This window comes from Juglans regia, chromosome 5 (genome assembly GCF_001411555.2).
Source record: "Juglans regia cultivar Chandler chromosome 5, Walnut 2.0, whole genome shotgun sequence".
Lineage (NCBI taxonomy): Eukaryota > Viridiplantae > Streptophyta > Magnoliopsida > Fagales > Juglandaceae > Juglans > Juglans regia.
This window is the reverse complement of record NC_049905.1, coordinates 22205042-22221692: the sequence shown is the minus strand read 5'-3', so window position 1 is coordinate 22221692 and position 16651 is coordinate 22205042. Positions and strand designations below refer to the sequence as shown.

The following is a 16651-nucleotide window of genomic DNA, read 5'->3' as shown; positions in this document are numbered from 1 at the left end:
AGCTAGATTGGTGCCAAGGGTTACGCTTAGGCTGAAGAAATTGACTATAGTGAAGTATTCTCTCTAGTTGTGAAACATTCATCCATTCGGATATTGCTAGCTTTGGTTGCACAATATGACATTGAGTTAGCCCAACTTGACGTGAAAACAGATTTCTTACATGGTAATCTGGATGAGGAGATTTATATGTCTCAACCGGAAGGTTTTAAAGAAACTGGTAAAGAAAAATGGGTTTGCAATTTAAAGAAATATCTCTATGGTTTGAAATAGTCATCTCGGCAATGGTACAAACGTTTCGACCGCTTCATGATTTATGTGAAATATACTCGTTGCCAATATGATCACTATGTGTATTTCAAACAACTTATAGATGGATCTTTCATATATTTGGTTTTATATGTAGATGACATATTGATTGCATGTAAAAGCAAGGTAGAGATAGATCGATTGAAAATTCAGCTGAGTCATGAGTTTGAAATGAAAGAGCTAGGAGAAGCACAGAGAATATTGGGATGGAGATTGACAGAGATAGGGTGAAAAACACAATTCACCTTACTCAGAAGCAGTATCTGAAGATAGTACTACAACACTTCAACATGGACTTGAAGACGAAGCCAATAAGTACTCCAATGGCCCCATATTTCAAGCTCAGTGCATTGCAGTCTCCGAAAAGTGATGAAGAGCGGGACTATATGAAAAATGTCTCGTATGCAAGTGTTGTGGGAAGCTTAATATATGTCATGGTGTGTACACGACCTGATATCTCTCAGGCCGTTAGTTTAGTCAGTCGATATATGCATAATTCTGGAAAGACACATTGGCATGCGGCATAATGGATCTTGCAGTACATTCTAGAGACCACAGATCTTGGTTTGAAGTTTGAGAAGAGTGAAGATAGTCTAGTAATTGGATATGTTAACTTAGATTATGCAGGTGATCTTGACAAACGACAATCGACAATTGGATATGTGTTCACTATGGCTGGAGGACCAGTTAGATGGCGATCTATTTTGCAGTCTACAATTACACTATCATCCACAGAGGTTGAATACATGGTTGTAACAGAAATCTTGAAAGAAGCCATTTGGTAATAGGAGCTGGTAACATATTATTTAGGCTTTAAACAACAAGAGGTTATCATTTACTGTGATAATCAGAGTGCAATTCATCTGGCCAAGAATCAAGTGTATCATTCTCAAACAAAGTATATAGATGTCCATTTTCACTTCATACGTGAGATATTAGATGAATGAGTCATTATACTTCAGAAGATTGGTACTAAAGACAATCCAACATATATGTTGACGAAAGTTGTCATAGGAATCAAATTTCAACACTGTTTGGAATTGATCAATATCTCACACTGCTAAGCACTTTCAATTACCGAACTACTTATATATTACCTCTATCTTGTGTTTGAGTGTATTTTGGGTGATTTTGGCACAACACTTGTTTGCTCCGAAAGCAATTATAAAAAAAAAAAATGGGAAATGGAAATTTTAACATTTTACCTATTCTCCTCTTTGCTTACGTGAAAATGAAAAATTTTAAAATGAATTTAGTTTCTGTGTACTTGCCAAGAAGGAGCGGGACGGCTCTCACGCCGGATACTGAAACTGCCGGCGACGATGTCAGGGGCGACTACCAAACGTGGCTGTTGGGGACGGGATGTCGGCGAAGACTACCTTATCGGCAGACGGCGGGAACACGAAGTGTAAAGGAACGATGGGGCTGAATTTATGGGACTGACGAAGTGGGGGAAAATGAAATTCGAAAAAAAAGAACTGATAAATCCGAAAAAAATAAAAAAAACTGACACGTCACTGCCAGTTCAATTTGTGGAGCCTTTTGTGGAATCCTAGCGGGACTCAATGACAAATGTTGGATAGAAGACGACTGGATCTGTATGTTGGCTACGTGGAGCAGAACCAAACACGTATCCATTCCCTCCGAGCACGGATTGAGGGACCATTCAATACCAGAGAAGACACTCTGCTTCTCTCTGAAGCTATGGCATGCACGGCCTCCCCTGTACTGCCCCTCGCAAAACCTGATTTTATTCTTCTCTCCTCTCGGATAAAAAAGAATTTTGCATCATCTTCAATCTCTTGTTGCAGAACTCATCCCCGTCAATATTCAGTTCTTCACAGAGTTTCCAAGTTTCATCCGATTATCTCAAATGGGTGTGTCGTACAGTGTCGTTCAAACGATCAGGTTGAACGTAATAGCCTATCCAGTCAGGGAACGGCAACCAATAATGATCTCACGCTTGACGTTCAAATCCGGTAATGGGTTTCGAACCTTGTTATTTTGGAAATATTCAATTTGAATTTGTCGGTCTGGTTCGTTCTGCAGGAAACTGGTGGAAAAGAAGTTTGAAACTTTTCTGTTTGCGGGGTTTGAAATAATGAATTAATAAACCAAATTGTTTATGAATTAGACATGTGCATACGGACATACGTGTGTGTCTGTGCTTAACTATAGAAAACTTTTTTTTTTTTTTTGAAATATTAACTACAGAAGCTTAAGTGCATTGCTTGTGGTAAATTTGTTCTCTTGTCCCACCTTGAGGTAAATTTGTTGACCAAGATTAAGTTCTTTGGTGTTTTCACAGTTTCACTCTTTGTTTGGGTGATACTTAAAATAGCACTTATGGCATTATCTTAGGCTTGGTTTGAAAGTTTAACTCATTTCAATTCATCATTATAATTTTTTCAAATTTTAATATAAAATATAATAAATAATTCAATTTTTTTAAATCTTAAAATAATAATAATAATAAATAATAATATTTTAACAATATTTTAACATCTCAACTCAACTCAATTTAATGAACTTTTAATCGACCAATCTTGCCCTTCCTAAACCGATGAATGTTACTTCAAACATGTAGCCTCTACATCTACCACTTTCAGCCTTTACTTAATTTCTTTTTCAAACTTAATTGCTTTTTCAACAAACACTCCTCTATAGTATTTCAGTCATCGATCTTCATTGCGAGGGGCTGTATCTTCTTAGAAAATTTGTCATTTTTTCCTCTATTGGTGATGACACAATCTTCTTAGAAAGGGCTAAAGGGGTGCATATCTTACTTGAATCTATTTACCCTTCTTATAATAATCAGCTGCGCATTTTTTTCTTTCTTCTAACAAAGAGGAAGATGCAGAGGACTAAACATAAAGGACCTCACATGCACGAGGTTCTTTTTTTTTTTTTTTTTCTTGTTATTTGTTGTGGTACCATTAAGAAATTTACCAACGGATCATAACTTTCTACGATGTGAATGACTTCGCCAAAGTTTAGGAACATTTTGTATGATGTAATGATTCCTTACTGCAAACATTGAGTATCTATAGGCTCCTTGCTTCCATAACTAGAATATTTAAACCCTTCATGATGGAGGTAATCATTCATTTTGAAAGGTTACTTTCAGGAAAGTAAGTCAATAGATCCTTTATTTTTGCATCAAGACTCAGCAGGATGGCTGACAAGACCTATCAGTGGATGAGGAAGAATGCGTTTATAGTTTGCTTCTTTAGCAACTCCTCATTTCCTTTGTCTTCTTTTCCCTTCATGGAAATAAGCCATCCGAGCTAGGCTTGGGGCTCAGATCTTATTTATTGGGTCCCATTTTGTATATGTTGTTCCATCCTTGAGAAACCATTCTGCAGATGAATTTCCAATCCTCAAATCTGTCAAATATATATGAATTAGATATTTAAAGACATCTGGCTCCAAATACCAACTTGGCGTTGAAACAGGACGCTGCTGAACCTAAACAATACATGTTTTTTAGCATTTTATGATTGTGAAAGAATTATAGTATGCCTTTATTTAATATGACCTCAACATGCAACTAGTAAATTCAATATATTTTGTTTCCTTCATTATCAATGGGTAATAAAGAGTATACTTTTAATATAGAATGGATTGAAGATGGCCTAACCACTTAGGTACCTCTAGGTTGGTGCCTCTGCATAGACATAATTATGTTGGCTAATTGTCTTGTCAATAATAGTTGGTGGAAGATTTCACTTTGATAGCATAATAACCTAGGGGCCAGCAATGAGCCTAAAAATTCAAATTTCAGTGGTTCATACCATTGAGGCTTATGTGTGGAGCCTGGTTGTGTTTGTGGCGGCCTAGTTTGATGATCCAACCCGACTGACAAGGATACGATGTGGTTTTTTGGCGGATTTTTTTTTTAATGAGTTCCTATATATATATATATAGACACATATTGTATTATTCCCTGTACGGCTGCCTTACTGCCGCATTGCATCTGCTTATCATCTGAAATAAAATCCTCTGCGTCTCCGTGGATGTAGGCACGTTGCCAAACCACGTAAACCTTGTGTCGTATGTGATTGATTCCACTTTTTTGTTTTACCTTTTGTCTTACCATTCCTAACAGTCAACTCTACTTGCTGATCCTTCTATAAATGTGGAGATCGATATGCTTATTGGGCCCCCCTTGTGGTTGTCCTTCCTAGGAAATGTGAGTCCATATAAATTACTGTAAATGGCAATCATTCACTCTACACATTTCAATTTTCTGATTCTTTTGAAGTACTATTGCGTCTTGAACATGATCTTGAGTGTCTTCATATGAATACATTTTTTTTAGATCAAGTTCTATTACCTTGTTTGAATAAAAGCTTCACCATTATTTCATGTGATTGTTACAAACGATGCAAGCTTTTATTTTGTATATTTTTGTTTTTATTTTTGGACAGAGTCAATTATTATATTTTTCGTAATTTGTCTTTTTGTCTTGTAGTATGTGGAACTGGAGAGGTTATTCTATTCGCTACCAGTACTCTGGGAACAGTGGCCCTGCATTAGTTTTAATTCATGGTTTTGGAGCAAACAGGTCTACATCAATCACATTTTGCTTCTCATTAGCAGACACCTAATTGATATAGGTATTGAATGCATAAATTGCTAAGTATATTCATTCTTCATATAAACTCATGTGCTGATTGCATGCATACTCTGACGCTTGAATTTTGGTTTAAACAAGGGTCAGGTGGGACAACTTCTAGGCATGATTAGGATTGAAACTGTTTTAGTATATGGTTTGATGGTTTGTCTTTGGTGTCAATCAATATATTTTGTATTGTGAAGTTGAACAATGGATGGACCTCATTTAATTGGTAAAACTGCATTTGCCCACTCTTGTTTCTGTCTATACAGCATTGCAGGGTAATTTTAGGAGAAAAAACTCAAGCTCAGAGCCTATGAAAGTGTTATAACAAAAAGAGTTATTTCATAAAGTTTTAAATCATCCAGATTGATTACAGTACTGATGGTCCCTTATGTGACTTGGTACTAGGTGTCACACCGTTCTATGTGATAATCAAATCCTCATATCTCATCAGTGTTGGTGTATCATACTTCTTTGTCCTCAAAATTTCTCTTGTTAATTAAACATTTACTAGTATGAGTAATATTTGTAACCCAGAATTATGAAAGTGAATTTAGTGTTTAAAAGAAACTCAGTTTTTTAATATTTATTTTTTATTTTTTTGATAGCCCAATATGAAAGTGAATTCAGTGTTTAAAAGAAACTCACTTGTTTAATACTTATTTTTGATTTTTTAGTAGTCCAATCCTCTTCGTTTCTTAGCACAGGATAAACCCCCTCCCCAACCCAATCACCAGAACCCAAATTTGGTCCCTTTGGTTCGGGTACATCCATCCATATAGGGCAGTGTGGTTAACAATTAGTTTCTGGAGGATTGATGCATGTGTTGCAACATATAGGATTATGCTTGGAGAATCACTGGTATATCATTCGGGAAGGTTCTGCAATATATTTGTAGCAATAGTCATATTTGAAGCTCACCACAGAAATGAAACATCACATTCATTTTATATTTATCTAAATTACTAGACATGATTTTTGTACTGTGGGAATGCCAATAATGAGACAACATGTAGTGACTACTCTGTTTGTTAACCACTTCATTGATCATTATGGTTAAGGGATATACTCAAGCAAGGAACCAATATAATGATTGTTGAAATGTATTAACCTGACTGACATGACATCTCTGTGAACCTTCCCTCTTGCTTATTTTTAGCACCATGCATACTGATGCTTATGACTCATAACCAATGCAAGAACACATTGACACCTTCTATTTTTTAATGAGTGGAAGCCTAACCTTCTAGTTTATGTTAAGTAAAGTACTTCATCGTGGTACCCAAGAGGCTTAATTTGGAAAAGCTAGTTCTTTGAAGAGTATATTCCACAAATAGAACTTGCATAATTCTTTGAGGCTAGCCTTATATTTCTAAGCCTTTGGTTGAGTATAGCAAAGCAAAATGGATTTATGAGCATAGAAATGAGATCATAGAAGAGAATATTTAAGTATTTAATACTACTTCAAAATCTGTTTTACATCAGGATTGCATATGTTAAGATTGCATCAATTTCTATCTCTGGTAAATGAGCAACTAGAGGCGAAGCTATTATCTATTTGTAATATGAACTTAGGATGGGGGAAGTAGCAGAAGCTATTATCTATTTATAATCACCGGTACACAATTTTTTCAAAGGCATATTTCAGAGTGGCCCCAGTCAACAGAAAAAGTACAGCACTAATGGTTATGCATCGAATGATCAGCCAAGAGTCTAGCTTCTGAAACTTATTTACATGTCCAAGGGTCTATGAAAAGGCTCAATTCCTTTTGACGGGTTCTGGTTGCAATCTAAAAGCTTGATGGTTTTTTTTTTTTTTAATTTTTGTAGTGCTCATAATTTTCATTCTTAAATTATTTGCATCTTTGGCGTGTCTGTTAGTACTTGTGACTCAATTGCGGATGGCTGCAGTGACCATTGGAGGAAAAATATTCCAGTTCTGGCAAAATCACACAGGGTATACGCAATTGATCTTATTGGTTATGGATACTCGGATAAACCAAATCCTCGTCAATTTAGTGACAACTATTATACATTTGAAACATGGGCCACCCAACTAAATGATTTTTGTAACGATGTGGTTAAGGATGAAGCATTCTTTATATGCAATTCTATTGGAGGTAAGCTCCTTTTCGTTGTTCTGGCTTTAATAAATTAGTTATTGGTTATAAGCTCTGATACTTGGCTAATTTATGCATATTCTTTTTGATAAAAGCTTAAAATCCTATTGTTTTTTTAGCAGCAATGCAAAATTATTTTTATGCAATATGCAAGTGTAGAACTAATTTAAATTTCATGACTATCAAATAAAATATAAGAAGCACAATAAATGCATTTACTTTACAACTGTTGATTATTGAGCTAGGGTCATATTGCAGCCGAGTCTTATATGTTGTAGAGATTTTTATTTCATTATATACTGGTACTCTACTTTGGGTTTAAGAGCAATGTCGCACTTTTGGGTTGATGCATGCCAACTTGGAATCAATATGGTTTACAAAGTCTCAAAAAAGGAACTTGTATTCTTCTGTCTTTGCTAATTTTAATAAGATATAGTTTCCAATCATAAAGTGCGATGCGCGCTTATTTATATTGCTTTGCTCCCTCTCTCGTTTTTTTTTTTTTTTTTCAGTACTTGCTGCTGAGAATTTTTTTTCTAGGCACAGTTATTTTTAATACATTTATCAGACAACCTGAAGGACTATCATCTTGGTGTGTGAAGGATGCTTTCTTGCTCTTGCTCTTTTCTTAGAACTTTGTGAAAAGATACTGCTGTAAAATATGCTGTCTTTAAAACCTTCACGTCATGTTCTGTCATGCTTGGTGTTAAAAACAATAGGTATAAATATTCCCATCAAAATTAGCCACCTAATTCAAACCCATTGATATATTTCTTCTCTAGTGCTATTTCTTTGGAAACAAGCCTTAGATCTAAATTTTTTATTAAATTCAGAAAATTAGGTTGATGATGAATTTAATAATAGTTGGTGATAATGATGCATTCAATGAAATTTCTTTTTCTGGTATTTATGTAGGAGTTGTTGGTCTTCAGGCAGCGGTTATGGCACCACAGATCTGCAAAGGCATCATCATTCTAAATATATCTCTTCGTATGCTACATATTAAGAAGCAGCCTTGGTTTGGAAGACCTTTCATCAGGTCATTCCAGAGTTTGCTGAGGTAAAGATTTGAGTAATAGCTTCTTTGATGGGCTATTTTTAAGGTTGCATCTGTAAGACTTTTAAAGATAGTCATGCTGTTGTGCCAGGAATACTGCTTTGGGAAAATATTTCTATAAAATTGTTGCTACACCGGAATCTGTGAAAAGTATTCTTTGCCAGGTATTCCGATATACAAATACTGATATTTCTAATCAAATTATTAGTGCTAATTACACGAAGGGCTAATTGAAATAATGAATTTTAATGAATTTAGCACTAATGTGGTAGTTCAATGCCACCAAGTTCACTATAATTTTTTAAGGTTTACAATTTTACTTGGACCTGTTCGTATGTTTTGCAAGATATCACTAAGTATGCACAAATGTCTTCAGATGTTGTTAATGGTTACCAAATTTGGCAATGCTTCCAAGTCCTCCTCAAGGATAAAATATCATTTTCTTTTCCCTACATCTTTTCCTATAAAAGAATATAAACATTCTTCCTGTAATTTTCACCATTTCGTGGGAATTTGTAACCATTCTTCTTTTTCCTTCCACTTTTCTTTCACCATGTAAATTTCATTGATTCATCATCTGTAGTTCTTTATTTAAATGGAGTAATATCATAAGAAACTAGAACGCAAACCATGTTCAGTGGACCTAGTTGAGTTCAAGATATTCTCTTTTGGAACCATAATTTTCCCTTGGAAGAGGTGTAGGTATGTAATGGATCAGGCTTTGAAATTACAAATTTGATCTGAATTTAATCTTTGAAACATTGTTGATTCAGAACCAAATCTTGTATGCATCAGATATTTGCACTTCAAGCTTGGAATAATCTATCAACCCATTGACATTTGATGCCTCAATCCGTAGTGATCAGATTGATATACATGCTTTTTTCATTCGCACAATTATGAATTCATTATTTATTCCTTGTCACAAAGTCGGGAAGTTAAAAACTTGCCCTTTTACATACAACTAGGGCCTGTTTGGGAACACAAATGTTCTAAGATATTCTCAAACTATTTCACTACTATTCACATATATTCTTAGTATCCAAACAAGCCCTAAGAAGCTTTTATGCATATAGGTGGTAAAGTATATCAAGTTCATGACCAGTTGGCATCTTTTTTATGCACATAAATGGATCCACTAACTGTATATACAGGAAAAGACAAGACAAACAAAGCTACAAATGCGACATACTTGACTGTGTTGTCGTTGATTTATGTCTGCTGAATATTTCCTGCCTAAGAAAAAGCTTCCTTCAAGAATGAACCTCAAAATTTGTAAATTTTATGGTAATTCATTTTGGAGTTGAAATATAGGAAATGCTGTGGATTTTAAGTCAAAAGAGATGGTCTAGAGACAGAATATTTACAGGTCTTTTTAGACTAACGATTGATGCCTTGATCTTAGAAAGTGCAGTAGTGTACACTAGGGACTGAAATGTTGCAAATACCTATTCTAAGTTGTGTGTTTAACTGAAAAGAATGAATCCAGCCATAACTTTACTGGTGCCGATTGCTTCTGATTAAATGAGTTTCAGTGTTACCATGATACCTCCCAAGTGACGGAGGAACTGGTTCAGAAAATACTTAATCCAGGACTGGAACCTGGCGCTGCTGATGTGTTCCTTGAGTTTATTTGCTACTCAGGTGGCCCTCTTCCTGAGGAACTTCTGCCTCAAGTTAAGGTCAGTGTGTCAATTGTATTTCAGTTTGTTAACTACATCCTACGAGTACAAAGTTGCATGAGTCTTGAGAGCAAACATCCATGCCAAAAAGAAAAATGCTCAAATGTAGGACTGTATCCAAGCCACTCTTACAGGATCCATTGAAGTGAGACCTGCATTTGTAATGAGACTAATGATCCTACTTTTCTCTTTACAGTGTCCAGTTCTAATAGCATGGGGTGACAAGGATCCTTGGGAACCCATTGAACTTGGTAGAAACTATGGGAATTTTGATTCTGTTGAAGACTTTGTCATCCTGCCCAATGTTGGGCACTGCCCACAGGTACTTCTCTCTTTCTCTCTCGCTCTCTCTCTCAGATGCACAGACACACATTGACTAACTCCCACCCACCCGCCTGCCCTCACAAACAACACATGCGGCAATGTCTTGATTTGGTGGTGTTTGTGTGGCACGATAAAGAGTATTCTACACCTGCTTTGGAGGGCTATGTATATAGTTCTATTTATATTTTGTGTAAAAAATGTTAGCTCCTGCACAACTTGTACCGTGGTAATTATGTACACAGTTCATGGACGATTTAATCCATCATTATAAGTTTTTAATCTGTTAGGAGGCATGCAATAAAACTGGAATGTATCCAAAGCTTTGAGGTGTAAGGGCTGTACTAGTAGTGGACTCAACTTAGCCAAAGTTTAGCTAGGTTGCACAAAAATCCACTATAATGGACTCAATAAATGAACAGTAATTTTAGCCTAAGATTTTTTCACTGGCCAAATCTGGCCAGCCCCTTGGGCTGGCTAAATATTATTTTCACCATAAACAATTCTCTTCCTGTTATTTGGTGTCGTTAAAAAGTGGCTAGCTAAATTTATAAAAGTGAATTCTCTAGTTAAATTTTAGCTAAACTTTGTTGAGACTACTATTAATGCTCCAAGAATCTAAACAGAACTTTCTGTGCACGTGCTATCATTTCAAGCTCTAAAGCACTGATTTCTGATGTTCCATCAATGCCAAATCATTCATTAACTGTGGAGAGAAAGGCCCTTTTCCCTATCTATACTTGAATGTAATCGCTTGTTGTTTACACTTCAATATGAAGTTAATATTGTTATTGATGATAATCACTTTTGAATATAATGATTTGTTGATGGAAATGAAGGATGAAGCACCTCATCTTGTGAATCCACTTGTCAAGTCATTTGTGGCACGCCATGCTACCCCATCTGCTAGTGTCTCCACAACTATCTGATCAATGGCATGTCAGTTTGTTGCTAGCTGCTCCTTAGTGCGTCAGAGATGTTTATGGTTTATCCTTTTTCAAGGCACTGCTAGCCAAGTTTCGATTTCCCTTTTAATCAACAGTATGTTCAATTTCAGATGTGGGTTACAGCACTTTTTTCTTTTATTTTTCTTTTTTTGGGGGGAGGGTGGGGTTTGCAATTCTTAGACTTGGACAGCATTTATTGAATATTTTTTTAAGTTTTGAACCCGATTCAACTATCTGTAATTACATACCGTAAGAAATATCAAGTTTTGCAATTTCCTTGTTTACAATCTCAATCACACGCACCAAACTCAGTGGTTGGTTTATCATCATCCAGCTTGTGCAGAAGTATTAAAGAAGGGGCGGGCTACTTAGGTGCATCTTTTTGTAATTAAGAAAGCTTATGGAGGTATTGCAAAAGGATAAAATATGGGAAAATCATGGTGGAAGGACCCCTCAATTATTGAAGTGTCAAATTTGACTGAAATTCAAATTGAAGTACTGGATTAATTTTCGTGAACCACTTCTATAACTAATTGATAGAAAATAAAGTGCTCCAACTCCTGTCGATTCAACACACAATAAATGAACATAAATTTGTACAGACTTTGTTTGCTTCTGTTTGACTTGCATTCATCTGAACCAATTGGAGGATTTTATCGGGTGGGAAATTTTTTTTTTTTTTTTTTAAGAAGAGCGGAAGTCACATGTCCAATAGTGACCTCTTCTTAAATTTATTAATAATGTATTCACTTATGGCGGAAGAATACCGTGATAACTAGAAAAAGATCATGGGAAAACCCATCAGGCCTGCAACCCAGAAAACAAATTTATGACAAACCTATGTATTGACTGATAAAACAAAACCAGAATAAACTAAACTCTTAGAGATGGAAGGCCTAAAAAATTCAAACGGAGCAAGTCAGGAAGAGTTCGCGGCAATTCACAATTATTAGAAAAAGCCAAGTCAGCGCCTAAATCACCTTTCTTGGCTAACCAATCCGCCACCATATTACCCTCACGGAACACATGTTGAAACCGGCAAAGAAGATTACAAGTCAAACCAACAAGTTCTTTCCAAAAATCCTCTAGGTACCACACACCACAACGCCCTCTCAACCCCCACGATAACACTACCATCGAGTCCATTTCTATTATCATATTAGAAATATGTAAAGCCTTGCAAAATTTCAAATCTTGAATAAGCGCCAAAAGTTTCGCTTTGTTGTTGGAGCCAAAACCAATAGGAGAGGGATAAGCCTTGACAAGACAACCTGAATCACTTCAAATAACCCCACCGATGCCACAAGATCCTGAGTTTCCGAGACTACTACTATCCGTGTTCAATTTGTACCATCCCGACGGTAGCTTAATCCACATAACCAATTTGCAACAAGGAGCTTTGGGCACAATCGGTTTAATTTGCAAGGCCTCTAATATCTTACCATCCCGGTGAGACAAACACATAGGATTCTTCACTACATGACAAAGGGAACCAAGCCACACATAAATAGAATGAACAACAACTTCATAAGATTCCCGAATACCTTCCATTCTAGCAAGGCATCTTCTTCTCCATAAGTGCCAAGTAACAATGATGAGAATGATGCCAACTATAAAACCCACCTGAGAAGAGGAGCTAGCACGCCTAAACCAAATTCCATAATTTTGCTTTCAAGATCTGCCAAGAGGAATACCAAACAGAGTGCCAAAAAAAGACCATACTTTATGAGGAAAATCACCTTCAAATATTACATGGTTAATATTTTCAATATGACCTACATTACAACAGTCACATTTGGAAACAATGGGAATACCAAAAATGGTGCAAGCGATCATTCACACTCAAGGCCATATGCCAAGCCCTCAAAAAATGAATAGACATTTTTAAAGGAAGGCTTTTATGCCAAATCCACTCATGCCAGTCAAGAGGAGAACCTCTGATACGAATACAATGCCAAGTAGATTTGGTAGAGAACATACTTGTCTCCATAGGAGTCCAAGCTAGAATGTCTTTTTCAGGAATTAGGCCTAAATAAAGAGACTAAAATCTCATCCACCTTCTCCTGCCCAACCAAATTCTCTAGAAAATCCACATCCCAACTATCCAACAATCTACATTCTTTAACTTTTAGCAGGGGTGAGCCCACTACTGACATCTCATTAATAAGTGGACCATAATCCCTCCATTTGTCATACCAGAAAAAATCTCCCATTCTCTAATCTTTCATTTAGAATTATTCAATAAACACGGAATACAATTAGCAACCATTCTCCAGAATCTAGAACTTTTCGTGGCCTCTATTAAAGCCCAAGGCTTGGAACCCAAATATTTTGCTTTGAAAAAATTAGCCTATAGAGAATTACCTTGTATAAGATTCCAAGTAAAACGCATGTGTAAAACTTTCTGCATGTCATGAAGATGTCGTAACCTATGACCTCCTTCTTCCACAGGTTTGTAGAAATGTTTCCAAGCCATCCTTTTCTTTTTCTCCCACCCCTCGATTTCTCCCCAAAAGAAGAAGCTCATCAATCTATGAATCTTGTTAATAATAGCTTGAGGATCCTGTAAAACAGCAAAGAGGTGAATCACCATGTAGATATAACATGCTTCAACAGAACTAGTTTACCACCAGTAGAGAGTAGCCTCACTTTCCAACCACTGATTTTTTGCCTCACTTTATTTATCATGCCCTCCAAATGAGACTGCTTAAGACGCCCCAAAATTATTAGCACTCCTAGATATTTAAAAGGGAAAGTTCCCTCCATGAATCCTGTACGGCGTAAAAGTCTATGCTTGCTTATAGATGAAATATTATTCAAATAATATAGCGCTGATTTCTAAATGTTGATAGCTTGCCCCAACTATCTCTCATATTGACTTCAAAATATTCTGAAGTGCTCGAACCGATCTCTGGCTCCCATTAGAAAAAATCATTATATCGTCAGCATACATCAAATGAGACACAATTGGCATACCTCGGGCTTGATAAAATTGGCCGAATTTATTATCTCTCACACAAGCATGAATCATCTTGGAAAGCACCTCTTGTTGAATAATAAACAAATAAGGTGACAAATGATCCCCTTGGCGAAGACCACGATCTCCTGGAAGGAAACCCTTAACCGTAACATTCATCATAACTGAATACCAAGGACTTGAGATACAAAAATGCACTAAATCACAAAATTCAAAAGAGAAGCCAAACCTGCGCAAAACTGCAATAAAAAAGGCCCAATCCACACGATCATAAGCTTTCGTCATACCCACTTGCAACATAATATTACCCCATGAGTACGTTTGTTAATAGAATGAACCATTTCCTGGGTGAGGCTAATATTCTAAAAAATACTTGTTCCAGGAATAAAGGCTCCTTGCTCCGAAGATATCAAGCGAGGAAGGAGACCTGTTAATCTATTCATAATAATCTTGGAGCAAACTTTATAAAAAATAGAGCACATACTAAAGGGGAGAAATTTATTAAAACCTGTAGGCGAATCCACATTTGGTATTAAAACCAAATATGAGGTTGTGAAAATCCTTGGAAGTTGCTTGGACATAAAGAATTCCAAAACTGCATTCTACACATCAATTTTAACCACCTCCCTACAACTTTTATAGAAGCCCGAACCAAAACCATCAGGACCCGGAGCACTTTGAGACGGAATGGAAGATAAGACCTAAAAAACTTCCTCTATAGAAGGTGCACGAAGAAGTGAGACATTCTCTTCCTCTGAGATGACTGAATCAATTAGCTGTTCCAGTCTAGGTGGCTCAACCAATTGCTCCCCTTGAAGGAAAGAAGAAAAATACTCCACTCCCCCTTAATGTATGCTTTCCGCTGTCTCATAAACCGCCACATTTGATCTCATTTCCAGCACTCTTTTCCTCCTCTTATTAGCAAGGCAAGCATGAAAAAAATTTAGAATTTAGAATTTCGATCACCGTCCACCTTCTATTTTAATTTTGCCATTTGTGCCAATCGTATATCTTCTCGTCGCCGCTAGCTTGCCAAATCCGAGACTACCATATGTAATTCTCTCTCCAAAATTTCCTCCCAATTAACTAGAAGCTGTTGCTCAATCTCCTTAACCTGTTTTTCCAGTGCATCAATACAACCCAATGTATGCCCAAAGACATTTTTATTCCACTCCCTTAACACCATCTTAGTCTGCTTTAATTTTCTAGTCAAAATTTGAATAGTCGAACCCTCCGCCTGAAAGGCCCAACCTACCCGAACACAGTCCAAAAAACTATGATGGTCCACCCACATTTGTTGGAAACGAAAAGGGGCCAGGCCATAGACAAAAGGATCCTTCTTGAGAGCAATAAACATGGGAGTATGATCTGAAGTAGAACGTGGAAAATATGAATAAGTAGCATTATGAAACAATGCAATGGAGGAACTATCCATGAGAGCATGATCAAGACGTGCCCATGAACAGGCAAGCCCCGATTGCCCATTACACCATGTAAACATACTTCCTGTCGTAGACATTTCCATCAAACCCCTTTGGTGAATCCAATTATTAAAATCCTCCATAGCCATGCTAGGCTGAGGCCTACCTCTCCTCCTTTTTGAATCATTACGGATAATATTAAAATCACCCACAAACACACAAGGATGTGATCCCAAAATTTGAGAACTAGGATCATCCCAATGGAGTCTTCTCTCCGCCATGGTACATTTAGCATAAACCACAGTGAGTAAGAACATCTCAGTCCCTTCACCTACTAGCATAGAAATAAATTGCACTCCCATCCGAACCACATGCACCACATAGGTACTATTCCAAAAAATCCAGATCTTGCCCCCTTCATTCTCATTAGAAATGACACTATCAAAATTCAAACAACGTACCAATTTACGAGCTTATTCTAAATTTTGAAAAGGTTCTAATAGAGCAACAACTTTTTTACTCTACTCCTGGAGGTCCCAATCCCTCTAATATTCCATACAAAAATAGAATCAATCATTAAGCAAGGTTTGAAAGTCGGGCATGAACCCGAGATGAACTTCGCATTTTAATAGACATCTTTTTCTTATATTTCTTCTTACCTTCATTAGCTTCAGACTTCGTGAGATATTCTTTATCTTGCGGGAAGACCTCTGATTGAAAATCTGGTTTAGGTTTCGATATAGTATTCTCCAACACAAGCATCTACACCCCAGAGACCTCCTCATGCTCCTCTTCCTCACGTGGATTATTCCACACGACGCACATATCCCTCTCCTCAAATAGTTCACCCCCTGGCGCAGCATCTCCCTCTGTTAACAACAAAATTGAAGCCCCTTCGTTCTCAGGAAACACCACATCACCACCCACTGACTCAGACTAAAGAACTTCCTTAGACGAAAACAACTCTTCGACCACAACAGCCCCCGCTTCCAAGCTCATCACCAATGTTTCTTTCGTAGCGGGAACATGTTTATTCGCAATAACAGATACTAGTTGCACCGGTTCTGCCCCAGGTTCTTCAATAGCCTTTACAACCTCTTGATGACTCTTCTTTTCAACCCGAGACTGCCCAATCTTTCCTGCTTTACATGTCCATGAGTTATGTCCCTGCATCTTACATGTAACACAGTATGCAGGAA

The 16651-nt window shown here is 36.8% G+C and overlaps 3 protein-coding genes across 3 annotated transcripts; 2 read left to right on the top strand and 1 right to left on the bottom strand.

The window, feature by feature from the left end:
• The first annotated feature begins 512 nt into the window (after nucleotides 1-512).
• On the top strand, nucleotides 513-1091 carry LOC118348467 (secreted RxLR effector protein 161-like). The gene is made up of 2 exons (XM_035690106.1): nucleotides 513-743; nucleotides 846-1091. The coding sequence occupies exons 1-2, from the start codon at nucleotides 513-515 to the stop codon at nucleotides 1089-1091; spliced, it is 477 nt and encodes a 158-aa protein (XP_035545999.1).
• An 819-nt stretch (nucleotides 1092-1910) lies between these two features.
• Nucleotides 1911-11347, top strand: LOC109019107 (uncharacterized hydrolase YugF). Its single transcript, XM_019001324.2, has 8 exons — nucleotides 1911-2285; nucleotides 4781-4873; nucleotides 6839-7047; nucleotides 7963-8107; nucleotides 8196-8268; nucleotides 9640-9786; nucleotides 9983-10108; nucleotides 10947-11347. The coding sequence occupies exons 1-8, from the start codon at nucleotides 2011-2013 to the stop codon at nucleotides 11034-11036; spliced, it is 1158 nt and encodes a 385-aa protein (XP_018856869.2). The 5' UTR covers nucleotides 1911-2010; the 3' UTR covers nucleotides 11037-11347.
• Nucleotides 11348-11800: 453 nt separating this feature from the next.
• Nucleotides 11801-15733, bottom strand: LOC109019106. The gene is made up of 5 exons (XM_019001323.2): nucleotides 15287-15733; nucleotides 15080-15145; nucleotides 13419-13617; nucleotides 12678-12732; nucleotides 11801-11861 (listed from the first exon to the last, which is right to left on the bottom strand). The coding sequence occupies exons 1-5, from the start codon at nucleotides 15731-15733 to the stop codon at nucleotides 11801-11803; spliced, it is 828 nt and encodes a 275-aa protein (XP_018856868.2).
• Nucleotides 15734-16651: the final 918 nt, after the last annotated feature.